The 14,207-nt window shown below is 32.1% G+C and overlaps 2 protein-coding genes across 4 annotated transcripts in view; both read left to right on the forward strand.

The window, feature by feature from the left end:
- The window catches only part of LOC122630241 (diphthine methyltransferase), a 5,125-nt gene extending 4,813 nt beyond the window's left edge, over positions 1-312 (forward strand). The window contains exon 5 of the mRNA XM_043814547.1: positions 184-312. Within this exon, the coding sequence (XP_043670482.1) occupies positions 184-209 (26 nt within the window). The 3' untranslated portion in view covers positions 210-312. The remainder of the gene's footprint in view (positions 1-183) is intronic.
- Positions 313-330: 18 nt separating this feature from the next.
- LOC122630237 overlaps positions 331-14,207 on the forward strand; it is a 30,259-nt gene continuing 16,382 nt past the window's right edge. For 2 of the 3 annotated variants that reach the window (XM_043814531.1, XM_043814534.1), the window contains exon 1: positions 635-945. The gene's annotated coding sequence lies outside the window, so the exon portion shown is untranslated. Of the gene's footprint in view, positions 466-634; positions 946-14,207 lie in introns of those variants that run through there. The other variant, XM_043814533.1, reaches the window with a different exon arrangement.

The raw sequence follows: 14,207 nt of genomic DNA on the forward strand, positions 1-14,207 counted from the left end.
TTTTTTTTTTTATAAATATTTACATTTCCCTCATAACATTAGTTTTAAAGATAGCCGCGAGCGGGCGTAAGTGTAACACCTTCTTAATTTCGCATATAAATTGACACGATTGTTTTGACTTAAAAAGATTCTCGTAAATATCTAATAAAACATTTAATTAATAAAGTCCAAACGAATTCCTAGATATAAACAACGATAAAGAAGAGTAAAGAAAGAAAATATCAATATCCTTGTATGCGAGGAGTTGGAGAAAAACAGCTATATCGATTAGTTCAATAAGAAGCTGCTAGATGGCAGTGTGGCGGAGGCGCGATCCGCATTTCGCCGCGGCTAGTTCGATAAAAATCAGTCATAGGCAAGAAGGGGCTGTTTTGATGTCTGTCTGTCGCTCGACTCCGTTTATTCCTGTTTAAAGGAAATTAGTGCGTGATTTACGAGGTGTAAATCGTTGATCCATAGTTCACGGTGAGTACCGATCAAAGAGTTTTATTTCAAGACCGGCTTGTACATTGCTTCTTACGTATATATCCTACTTCGAAGAGAAAGAGAGAGAGAGAGAGAGAGAGAGAGATCGTGAGTAGATGGGTGGGGGAAGTGAGAGAGCAGGGCGGTCGTTCGTCGTTCGGTCGTTCGTTCGTATATCGTACGTACGTTCGTTCGTTCGTTCGTACGTTCGTTCGTTCAGACGTCAATCCTTTTTCGCGAACACGTTTCGAAGGATCAATCCTGTGCGTTTGATTAATTGAAGGATTTCTTATAATCTTCGATCATCCATCGAACGAGCCATCAAAAAAGAACGTTCGCCGGTTCTTTCGAAGAAAAATTGCACGTACGTCACAACTAGAGAGAGAAAAAAAAAGAAAGGGCTTTTTTTCTGCAAGACAACAGACAGGATCGAGGGACGAGCAATATATCGAAGACAGGACCAAAGACGCAGAAATTAAGGTTAGGGATATTTTTTCATTTCATTCTTTTTCTCTATCATTTTCTTATTTTTTCTTATTCTTGTTATTTGAAAGAGGAGAGAAAGAAAGATATATATATATATATATATATATATATATATATATATAATAAACGTCCTTTGATATCTTCTTTAAAATGAATTTTTGTGAAATATCGGTCTATCAATGATATCACACATTTTCTTTTTTCATAATGCTTTTCTAATATCTAGTTATTCAGATTTTCAATCGATCGTACGTCTTTGTCGTTACTTCGTACGATTAGACGCGCGACGATATAATTTATTTTATTGTTTTCTTCCAACCTTTTTCAAATAATTATTCTGATTCTTTAATCGGATCTAAATCATAAAATAATGTGTTTAACGCGTTAAATGAATTTTTAATACGGTTAGATACGCAATAATATATTTATCTAAAGTTTTTCATATATTAGTATTAGTAGTTATTTAGATTCTCAATCGATCGTATGTCGTTCGTCGTTAGACGAGTTCCTCATACGGTTAGATATACAAAATGAGATTTCTGAACGATTTGGAGCGCGTCGTCGCTTTTTTCTTTCTCTTTCTCTCTTTCTTTTTCTAATAATTACGCGATGTTAGAAAGAGATAGAAAGATAGAGAAAGAACGAAAGAGAGAGAGAGAGAGAGAGAGAGAGAGAGATCGAGGTTAAAGAAGAATCACTAAAACGTTTATTATTCTTCAAAAAGCTTTTTATCATTTTTCAAGGACGAGATTTCTCTATTTTTCTTTTCCTTTGACTATTTCTTTCTTAACGAATGTTTATATATATATATATATATATATATATATATATATATATTTTTTTTGTTCCTTTATCATGTCTCCAATATAACGTAAACTGATCTGTCTTATTTACGTTCGTCAAGGTTATGTTCGTGCTATTAATAATAAATATGACGAGTTCAATAGAAAAATAATTTATTTTTCTTATTTCATTCGATGCAATCACAGCGCGACATGCGTCGTTAAGAGCTCAATTTCAATGTGTATTTCGATCCGCTGTGAAAAAACAGATGTAAGTGTATTCGTATTGTTACTTTTATAAGTAACAATCTTAATTAACGCAAACGGCGTACATTTTTAAAGTCACATTACGACGATGTTAGTTCGTGTGAATTTCTTTTCTTTATTACTCCGTCTATTATTTGATACACGAAGCTAAATGAAAAGATTAAATGCTTGATACTATCAAAAGGAACTGTAATAAAGTATGTATAGGCGTTATGCATACCATGGTATATATGTATGTAATATAGTTTCATGCTATAGTACAAAATTATTTCAATTCAAAATTTGTATTAAATTTATTTGAATTTTATTCTTTTTTCTTTTCTTTTCTTTTCTTTTTTTTTTTTTTTTTTTTTTCGTTTGCTCATCAATTTTATTTAACGATCTACGTTGAGAAATAATGTTGCCATTGTTATCATCATCATAATAATTTTTTTATTGACGTGTCTACCATGATACAGTATTATTTTACTGTAGTAAAAATTATTATATAGTTGCTTACATTGATTCGAATTTTTTTTTACTTATTCATAAATTTTCTTTTCTTTTACGATCTACGTTGAAAAATAATTTTTAGAAATTCGCCATTGTTATTATTATAACAAAGTCGTTATCTCTTGATTAAGTTACTCACGGCTTAAGACTTAATATTCTTCCGTCGATTCTATGTATTGTTAGACTCCGAGAGTGCTCGTTGGTCAGCATATTAATTATCTCGTAGCTTTTGATCGTTAGTTGTAACGGTTCCGATCTCTCATCTTTCTTGTTTCTTTTTAATCACTCAGTTAAATCAAGAGAAAGAAAAAGAAAGAATAGAATAGAAAGTTGGGGGGGAGGAGGGGAAACTACTTGCTTTTTTTTTATTTTTTATTAAATGATGATAACGATAAGAATAAGAAGCAATAGAAATATAGATGCAAAAATTTCGTATAAATATTCCCGCCATTTTTTTTTTAACCATCAAGCTTATTAATTTCACATTTCATTTCTTATAAAAATTTCATCGCCTGTATAAATCGATGACAATATCTAATAATGTCATCGTGAATTGTTAGAAAAAAAAGTATGCGATTGTCGTGCAGATTAGATTTTATTGCTTGTATGGGAATTACGAAAAGGTTAAAAGAAAGAGAAACGTTAGATCTTTTTCTAATAATCATCATTTTTACGATAGTATGTATTTGTACTTATATTAGAATTTTTGTTTCTTTATATATATATATATATATATATATATATATATATATATTTGAAGAAAGAGGAGGTAAACAATATATATAGATATTGCCTATACGTGAATTAAATGTAGATTTAGAAAAAGATATTGTTATAGATTTTTCCATTTCTATATGATGAGTGGTGCTTGTAAAGTTGGCGAAAAAAATTGCGTATTGATTTTAAAATTCAATTAATTATTTTCGAGAACTTTTCAGGTTCCTAGTTAGGCTTTCTAGTTTTACGAGTTACTGATTTATAGTTTTAGCAATGGGAATAAAATAATTAGCATAAAAGGTAGTTGGAGAAAGATTAATTGATGTTTAAAATTATTTTCAAGAACTTTTAATCTACTTAAGGATTTTTTACCTCTTTATCCTGTATATTAGGTATTATTTGTGTTTTTTAAAAAATGGAGTAGGGTGAAATAGAGATATACAGAAATGAAAAATTTGAAAGAGAGAGAGAGAGAGAGACTCGAGTATTTGGAAAGTCGGTATGCAGCCTAGGATAAGCACTGAGCATCGTGAATGTGCGTGCAATAGAGCTTAATCGATCTGCGGCTGTGCCAACGTTACTACATGAAAATAGGATATCGTTGTGCGGGATGTATCCTCAAGAGTAATGGGTAAATAAAACACCCCACCAACATCGTTGTCACGTAAGGGTGACACCCCGACTTCTTAATTTTTCTAGCCGAACTAACTTCTTCGATCGTTCGTTTCTGTTTTTTTCTTTTTTTTTTCTTTTTTTTTTTAAATATCGCGATTAAGTTTTTAATGAGAATACGAGTATAAAAAAATTATTCCTTTTCTCTTTTTCTTCTCTCTCTCTTTTTTTTTTTTTTTAGGATGTTAAAATTATTGCAATTGGTATAGAAAAAAAAATGTTTAGAGATCGTTGCTTGATTTTTTTTTCCGCCCTTTATGAGAGGACATTTGCATTATTGCAATGTAATTAAAAAATATTTCCGACGACTTTTCGATTATACGAGTATACACGTACAATATTGGTAATAGTGTAATTCATTTTTAATACGAATATTTGACGAGTACGAGTACAATTTTCTTTCTTTTCTTTTTTTTTTTTTTTTCTTTTTTAAGAACATTTATAAATTATTGCAATTTTTATGACGGTGATGAGAGGTTCTGGGAATAAGTGAATCGCGCTTTCGAAACATTAATTATCACGATTTCTTCGATTTCCTCCTCTTCCTTTTATAAATCATACGAAATTAGAAAAGAGAGTATTCCGAAACGAATTTTTTACGCTTTTGAACGAACAAAGGGAGCGAGAACGAACTCTTGCGATTCGTTTTTATTTCGTCATCGCGAGTTACGCTCGTTACTTACATATTTCATTCATCACCATTTCATACTTTACCTTGTTCAATCTACTTCCCTCCTCCTGCCCTTGCCATGCCTTGCTCTGTTCTACCCTGCCCTGCTCCCCTTTACCCAAGTCTCAACAGCTCGTTACTCCGTACGTTCCTGGAGCTCCCATCGAAACAATGGAGGTTTCACCGGGTAACACGAGACTCCACCTCGGCTTCTCTCATGAAATGCACTGCGGGCATTCAGCGCGTATGAAATCCGGGATGACCCGCCATGCGTGTCATCTCCAAAGTGGTAGTGTAGTAGTAGTATAGTGTAGTGTGATGTAGGAGTAGTAAATAGTAGTAGTAGTAGTAGTGTAGTGTAGTAGTAGTATAGTGTAGTGTAGTGTAGTAGTAGTGTAGTGTAGTGTGATGTAGGAGTAGTAAATAGTAGTAGTAGTAGTAGTAGTGTAGTGCAGTAGTAGTAAATAGTAGTGGTAGTGTAGTGTGGTGTAGTAGTAAATAGTAATAGTAGTGTAGTGTAGTGTGTAGTGTAGTGTAGTGTAGTGTAGTGTAGTGTAGTGTAGTGTAATAATAAATAGTAGTAGTAGTAGCAGCAATATAGTGTAGTGTAGCGTAGTGGTAGTGTAGTAGTAGTAGTAGTAATATAGTAGAGTATAGTAGTAGTAGTAGTATAGTGTAGTGTAACGTAGTAGTAGTAGTAGTAGTAATATAGTATAGTATAGTAGTAGTAGTAGTAATATAGTATAGTATAGTAGTACTAGTAGTAATATAGTGTAGTGTAGCATAGAGTAGTAGTAGTAATATAGTGTAGTGTAGTATAGAGTGTAGTAATAATATAGTGTAGTGTAGGGTAGTAGTAGTAGTAGTAGTAGTAACATAGTGTAGTGTAGCGTAATAATAGTAGTAGTAGTGCTATTAAAAAAGCCATATTTCTAGCGAACGAGTTAACTTCTTCATTGAATTGTGTATTCCCATGATGAGAACGATAAGAAAATAATTGACAAGAATAAAATTTTAAATCAAAATTTTTTTAATTATCTATTATATCATTACACGCTACTGTGGATATAAAATGTTATAAAGAATGAATGAAAAGTTTCTAAGCGGGCCATCATAGTTTTTAGATGATTTTAAAAATCAATTACTTTTTTTCAAAGTTTTTTAGATTTTTCTTTTTTTATCTTTTGTATAAGATTGTAAGACTAGTGACTTTTTTATAATCTGTAAAAATTGATTCATCTTAATGTATCTATATCCAAACATTTTTACATTATTTTTACGTACATTATGTTAACGATTGGTTATTTATTTTGTTCTTAATCTTACGAAGTTCTAGATACTCGGGAAAATCGGACAACCGAAATCGACCGAACAAACGAATGAGAGAGGAGTGAGAGAGAGAGAGAGAGAGAGAGAGAGAGAGGGGTAGATTCGTGTTCTCTTGGTAGTGGCCAGTAAAACGATGCTAAAGCCTCTCAATTAGCGTCTCGTGTTTGTAGTACGTTGTGCTCGTGACACTTAACTAACGAGCACGTCGTGGAAAAGCGACGATGCGTTTAATATCTCAAAGACTTGGGATCGTGCGCGCGCGCATCACTTCTACAACTGGCAATAATAACAATAATAATACCAATAATAATGATAATGATAATGGTAACAATAACAATAATAGTATTGATATTAATAATAATAATAATAATAATAATAATAATAATAATAATAATAACAGCACTTATAAAGAAAAATTTTTGCAATTTAAAGAACGAACAATCATTGATTAGAATTGAAACAATTTTCTTTTTACCTACTTTCTAGAAAAATAGAAAATTAAGATTTAACTTAATTTCTTTTTAAATTCTTTCTTAATTCACTCATATTTAGATTTTATATGAGTGTGATGATGTGTGTCGATGCCTGTATGCATGTATATATCGATTGAGTTTAAAGAAACAGAGCGTCTCTTGTTTGCGTTCCAGTAACCAAAATGAATGATTCATGATGATTGGAAAGAGATAGAGGTCATATCGAATTACGTTTATTCCGTTACATTTCTTTTCGTCGTATTGATTAACGACATTATCGGTGTACTGTAAGAGCAATTAAGTTTCAAAGAAACGTTTATTTATTCGTTGAGAAAATTTGATTATTTTAATATAATACAGTACAAATAATAATTATTAACTAGTTAATATGTGTATACACACACGCACACACATAATGTAGTAATAATATATAACATAACGTATTACAGCATATACATAATGTATAATGATATAATACTATATTATAATATATTAATACTATAATATAACATATTATCATATATACATTATAGTAATAATACAAAATATAATAGTATACTCTAGTGTGTATATATTTACGAATTTATATATGTACGTAAAAGAAACTTGTTCGTATGATGTCGCGATAACGATAAGATGGCGTCACTCTTGGCATAAGAGCATCCTGTTTTACATCCTTCCGCGCGTTATCCTTTTTTTACTCTTACATTTTTGCTTTCTCTTTCTTTTCATCTCACTGACGTTCTTTCCTTTCGTCTCTCTCTCTCTTCTTTTTGCTCTTCTTTTTCTTCTTCGTCGACCATTCTTGCAGTTTGTCATCGTGTCACGTAACACCACGTGTGTGGTAATTCTGACACGTGTGACTCTCTCTCTCTCTCTCTCTCTCTCTCTCACGTGTGCTCTTGCTTTCTGTATTTCTGCAACGATGTGCATTCGAGAACCATCGAGCTAACTCCCCTGGAGATTACAATTTTACTGACCACCATAACGTTCCAACTAATGTTTCATGCATGATCGATCTTCATCTTTCCCCAGTCCGACCAACCTCACCACTTATTTTCCACTTAAATTAATTGAAATTGATAGTTCGATCGGAAATACACAAAAGAGAAAGTTAGAAACTTTAATAGATACGTGTAAATTTAAATGATCTACACAATCCGATTCGATCGATCGAATTCTTCTCTCCATCGAATTTCTCTTCATTTCTTTTTTATCACTACGAACGATGAAGGGGCAATTTTCTATCAGCAATCAGATTGTAAAACGATTTTTACTGTTTAGATATCTTTTTTTAACAATCTCTCTAAAAAAAAGTCGTCTGAAGAGATTAAATTCATTTCATTGAATTTGTTACACCGAATATGTTTTTGTCACATTCTTAGTAAAAGAGATAGATAAAGATCGGAAGAAATAGAGTAAAAATTCGATCACGTAAGCTTTGAAATTTATTCTGGAATTGCAATGGTGATTCTCGTCTGGTAGACGGCTTTTCGCGGTTAGAATTCGTTTTCTGGGCCTTGCACGTTCAATACTCTCTCGCTTTATTTGCTCTTCCTCCTCTTTCCCCTCCTCTTCCTCCTGTTTCTATCTGCGTTCGTAGCGAAATGCAGCTCCTATCGATTCTCGTTTTACTCTCCTTTATCCCCTTCGCTTCGAGAATTACTGGTATCTAACCTATACTGACTTTTATACAAATATTTATATTTATTTTCTATTTGTGTGTAGGAATTTTTGTTTAACGTGATAAAAACGAAATTTGGATTTTGTATTATATATAAGTTGATATCATTTAAGAGAATCAGGTAGTTACTTGCATCTAAACAACACTGACTCGTACAAATATTTGCATATATTTTGGAGAATTGAATTTTACATATTGTTAAATTAATCAATATCTTTATTATGCAAAATCTCAAACCTCAAATAAATCTTTTGTTTGGTTTTACCATCGTTAGGGGGTTTAAGGATTTTAAGGGTTTCAGATTTACTCGACTTAAGTCGACTTTGTTTGCCACAGGATTTCGAAACGCTTTCAATGATTACTTAGATAATTCACGTAACTGTCGAAATAGTACTTGGGATTAGATTAGAATACAAATTCAAATCTTAAACGATCGTATTTGTTATTTTTTACGATTGCCGCAATGACCAATGGGAAACGATTTTCTCGCCATTTTCGTACTTTCTAGTAATTTCTCGATGAAAAGTTTTACTTTTAGAATCGAATTACTTCAACTTTATTTATCTTTGAATAGATAGAAAGAAAGATAAACTAATTAATAAAGTAATTATACAATAATGTTTTCACGAATAGCAAATGGACGCCATCTTTCTTGGAAAGATAAGAGCGACCAGACGCGGCCATTGCAATATGGCTGACTAACGTAGTCTTCTACTCTTAAACAGCATTATCTCTTCTCTTGTATGCGATGAGTGCGGATAATTCAGAGCTCTTTCAATTCGAAACGCATCGACTGCTACGTCGAGCCAAGACTCAGACGAATGTATAGCGTATATACACGGTGTACATTTTTCAAAGGAATAAAGTCAATACGTTTCAATAGTTATGTACGAGAAAAGTATAGGATGAGTCCTTCTATAACACGATTCATTCATATCGTGTTTTGAAAAATTACTTTGAAAAGTAATACAATATCATATGGACGCTGTTCGAATTTCATACAAGCCAAAAATTTCCTATTTCGATTTTAAAAATCGATTACTTTTGTCCGAATAATTTTTTAGACTAATTTTTTTTTATTTTTTTTTTTTTTATTTTTACTTCATCGTTAAACTACAAGACAAGCTTGTAAAACTGTAATCTTAAGTACAAACTTAAAAAGTTTCGGAAAAGTATAATCGATCTTTAAATTCATTTGAAGACTTCAGACTCTTACCTATTGTAAAGTTTAACTATGATTAAGTTTACTTATTTGTCATTTTATATAGAAATGTTTCATAATTAAAATATTGACTATTGCATCGAAAGTTGCATTATCTACTATATGGATTTCCTTTTTGTTTTGTGCAATACTTGATACGCTGTATATGTGTGTGGGATGGTTTATGCAATTTTTTATACGTTGTTATACTGAAACCGCGTTCTCTCATATTACAAGAGGGTATTCCGCAATTTTATTCTATCATGTTATACATCGAAATCATGTTATAGGAGGGTCGCGCTTGTAATTCTCTATTTTTCTGTAAGAATACCGCGAATACGTTCGTTCGAACGAAGATAAATGAGCGTGACGATCGAGAGCCGTAAAAGTTGGATTTGGAGTTAACTGCATAATGACTGCTCGGAACCGGAACTTTGATGAAACGGGAAAGGGGATAGGGAATAGCGAAACGAAGGAATTTGTCATGCAACGATGCAGGTTTTGTCGCAAGATATAAATTGTGTCGACATTTTGAAAAATCTATTAAATTCAAAACTTTCATCAAATTTTGTTTAACTCTGACGATTCGTCAATTTTTACATTAATAAATTATATTTTTCTTTCCTTTTTTTTTTTCATAACGTAATTTTACTTAATTTATGTGTGTGTGTGTGTGTGTGTGTGTGTGTGTGTGTGTGTGTGTGTGTGTGTGTGTGTGTAGATAGTACGATACAATATTATAATTTCTATAAATTCAAGATGATAGTAGCAATTCTATTAACAACTACTTAATTTAAAAGGAACTTTATGTTTCTTATTCCTTTTTCATGAAGATCATGATCGTTTTACAGGCGAATGTAATGATATTATTCGAAAGGATGAACAAATCCGTGAGATAGGTTTTTAAATTGGTACAAAAAAAGATTGGAGTAGAGGACGCCATCTTGTCTCTGGAATACATATATAATAACAAGGCCGAGGCTACGATACATACGATGTTTAACGCAAGTACTGGTTAAAGATACGATCTTAAGAGAGCAGGTTGAGCTTATGTGGTACTCTTGTGCAGGTGTCCGTGCATCGTCACAGACGATATAATGGGTTTGTAACGACATAACGGAATACTATACTCGAAGAACGTGTGGTACCAAGAGAAAGAAAAAGAAAGAGAGAGAGAGAGAGAGAGAGAGAGAGAGAGAGAGAGAGAGAGAGAGAGAGAGAATGAGAGAGAAAGATGTAATGGAATTACGAGCATAACGACGAGCCATGCACTTTGAATGTACAGACTGGATTCAAGTATCGTCTTTAGTATTGCTGGATCCTGTTCATTAGTGGAAATTAACGAAACATCGACGTCTATTCCCATCCATTTTTTCTTTTTCTTTTTACTCTTTATTATTATATATTATTTTGCTCTATATTACATTTTTAAAAAGTTATATATCCGGGTTTTTTTTCTTCTTTTCTTTTTTATATGTTCATCCGCGAAAAAAATTTTTTCTGCATATGTTATGCGAAAAAAAACAAGTTCTCCTTTTCTCTTTTCCTCTCTTTCTCTCTCTCTCTCTCTCTTTTTTTAATGTCAAACGTACGACAGAAATTGTATCATCGTGTTTCAAAAATCAATCAAATCCAAATTACATATCAGCATACGACACAACAGCAAAAGTAGAAAGTTAGAAAAATCTTCGAAGTGTGACAAGATAGTTCTCGAATATGTAAATTTATTCTCTCAATAATGTAATCTGATCCAAAAGTCATATAGTATAAATCAAAGAATCGTCGACGCGAATATCATATTTTCGTTGGACGAAATATTCAGGTTATTACTCTAGACAGGAAGAGCTCCCTTTTTTTTCTTTTTTTCTCTCTCTCTCTCTCTCTCTTTCTCTCTCTGTTCTCCCCTTTTCTCCCTACTAACAGCACCGATCCTTTCGTAAGTGAATTGCAGGGAGGATCGATCGACGGAATAGTGTTTGGTGTCCGCACTCAGACACGTACCAGTACTTATTGTACATACTTAAAAAAATAGAAAAAAAAATAGAGAGAGAGAGAGAGAGAGAGAGAGAGAGAGAGAGAGAAAAGAGAGAAAAGAGAGGACATAGAGATCGAGAAAAAAAAGGGACGTGAGAATTAGAGTGGAACAAAGTTTAAAAGAACATACAGCACAGTAGTGTGACCTATCCTATGTACCGATGACGCACAACTTAACTTACGTCGAAAATTATGCATGCGAAAGAGGGGAGTAACGATAAACTTCGTTGAACGAAGAGTCATTATCCTTTTTATGGAACATCTTTTATATACCAGAGAGTGGTGGCCTTCTATCATAATCGAGAGCTATGATTTATTCTCTCCCCCGACTGAATGAGAATATATATCTTCGAGGTAACTGTAGGAGAATAAAAAAAAAAAAAAAAGAAACTAAAAGAAAAAATTATCTGGGATTAAAATTAATACGAAAAGATTTTAATAATAGTTTCTTATATGAAATAAGAAAATGGTTCAGTCAAGAAATGACGTATGCGTGTATTTTATATAACTTTTTACAAGTGGGAGTCAAAAGTAGTTAGGATTATAATTAATGTAAATAGATTTATAATCTGAACAAAAAAATAATTAGTGTAAAAAGTCTTGAAAAATGATTCTTAAATCATTTAGGATCTCGATAAGATATTTTATATATTAATATACATTGAAATAATATATATTATATATTTTTATTCATTAATTAATTTATCATACAAATGAATAATTTATTTTTGTATATAAATTTGATTCTGAACATTATTTAAATATGTCGAAAATTTGATCGACAGATTATAATCACCTTAAGAGAATTACACATGTGAATTTAATTTTACATAGATATACGTACATACATAGGTGTATGAAGTTTATTCGAGAGTTGAAATTTCACTTAAATCGATTAATTAATTGGTACAATATCAGGTGTAATTTCCACGATAATGACAATGTCCTAACAAGAGCGTTCTAATACATACATATATATATATATATATACACATACATTTACATACATACATACACATACATTTACATACATACACAAATAAATGCCACTTAAGACGTACTATACGTATTGCACCTGCGTGCATCATAATCCGGAACGAGACGATAAGTTTTCACTCAAGTGGAAAAACTATACCTTTCAACCAAGTCATTCGTGACCCTTTGGCAAATCGTAAACTTTATACGAATGCATCTCATTTATTTAATGCGTTTTATTCACTTCATGCAATGAGTTTCATCTTGGAATTTTTAATTTATTATCATATATCCAATATATTGAAACTAATTATATAATATGTTGATACTAACATAATAATGTATACTATTATAATATAAACAATATTATAACTTTTTACACATTTACACATTTTTTCATTGTATCGTAAAAGTTATGTTATAGAAGCTTAAAAAGATTAATTTAAAAAAAAAATCGTTTATTAGAATCGTAATGAGAATGATTTTTTTTTCTCCGCTGGTTTAACAGTATTAAATGAGAGAACAGAGAGAGAGAGAGAGAGAGAGAGAGAGAGAGAGAGAAAGAGGAAGAGAAGGAGAATGAAAAACAAACAGAGAAAGTGGCTGAAGATGTTAGTAAGTAAGTATAGTATGAGCTTGAATAGAACTTGGTCTTAATATACAAAGAGAACATCACATCGTATTTCTCGACGCCAATGGGATATTTCCAATAACGAGTCTATTATAAACGACTAGCCGAGTTTTTCGTTATCGAGCTACATATTGCGCTCTCTCTCTCTCTCTCTCTCTCTCTCTCTCTCTCTCTTTTTCTCTTTCCCCTGTCGCTAACAGAAAATTGCACGATGTCGTTCCTTGCAAGAACAGAATTGTCAAGTGGCGATATAACGTTGGTATTTCAGGCGTGCAATTGACTAATGGCTGATAAATGATAACTATAATGAAACTATAAATTGACATTACTTATTTCTCTCTCTCTCTCTCTCTCTCTCTCTTTCTCTCTCTCTCTCTCTCTCTCTCTCTCTCTCTCTCTCTCTCTCTCTCTCTCTCTCTCTCTCTATCATATTCAAATATAAATGGCGTATAAATCAGTAATTTATTTTTTAAATCGGACCTCGAACTCGTAATTAAATATGGAATTTTATTCAAAAATCTTGATTGTTTGTACGTGGATTAATGAAATATAAATAACACGTGCTATTCTCTATGTGTATTTCACAATCGACAATTATAATGATGAAGATGACGAATGTCCACATCGTATGTATATCGAGGACGCAACATATTTTGGTAAACAAAAAAAAAGAAAAAAAAGGAAGTAGAAGACAAGAAAAGATGAAAAAAGAAATAGATCTCGGGATCGGAAAAGTCGGCCAAAAATGCCGCAGTGCGTGGAGATATTTCTTTGTGTTGGACGTTGAAACAAAAAAAAAAAGAAAGAAAGAAATACAAAAAAGCGGGAAAACGACAAAAAAAAAAGAAAGAAAGAAAGAGAGAAAAAGAAAATGAAAGAAAAGGGTCGGAGTTTCCATCGACATCGATATTTAGATTCTTTTTTTTGTTTCTTCATTGGACCAAGAGATTCACGGTAGCATTGATACTCTTCACAATGCCAAATTTGTCCGTCGTTGGTCTCAATCAAGCACAAACAGACCGTTTCTCCTTTCCCTCTTACAAGAGAGACAGAGAGAGAGGGAGAGAGAGAGAGAGAGAGAGAGAGAGAGAGAGAGGAAGAGAGAAAAACGGATGGAGGTCGATGGCAGACGAAACGGCTTTTAACGGGCACGTTCTCCCTTTTATGTACATACACACATATACACACACAAAATAAATACATTTCCATTTGCTGATACATTTACCTCTTTGACATTTTCGTATTAGTTGTCATAATATTACTTATTATTATATTGTAAACAGCGTTATTTTTTACTATACTATAGTATTATTTATTACTATACTAAAA

The sequence above is a fragment of the Vespula pensylvanica genome, chromosome 6 (genome assembly GCF_014466175.1).
Source record: "Vespula pensylvanica isolate Volc-1 chromosome 6, ASM1446617v1, whole genome shotgun sequence".
Taxonomy (NCBI): domain Eukaryota; kingdom Metazoa; phylum Arthropoda; class Insecta; order Hymenoptera; family Vespidae; genus Vespula; species Vespula pensylvanica.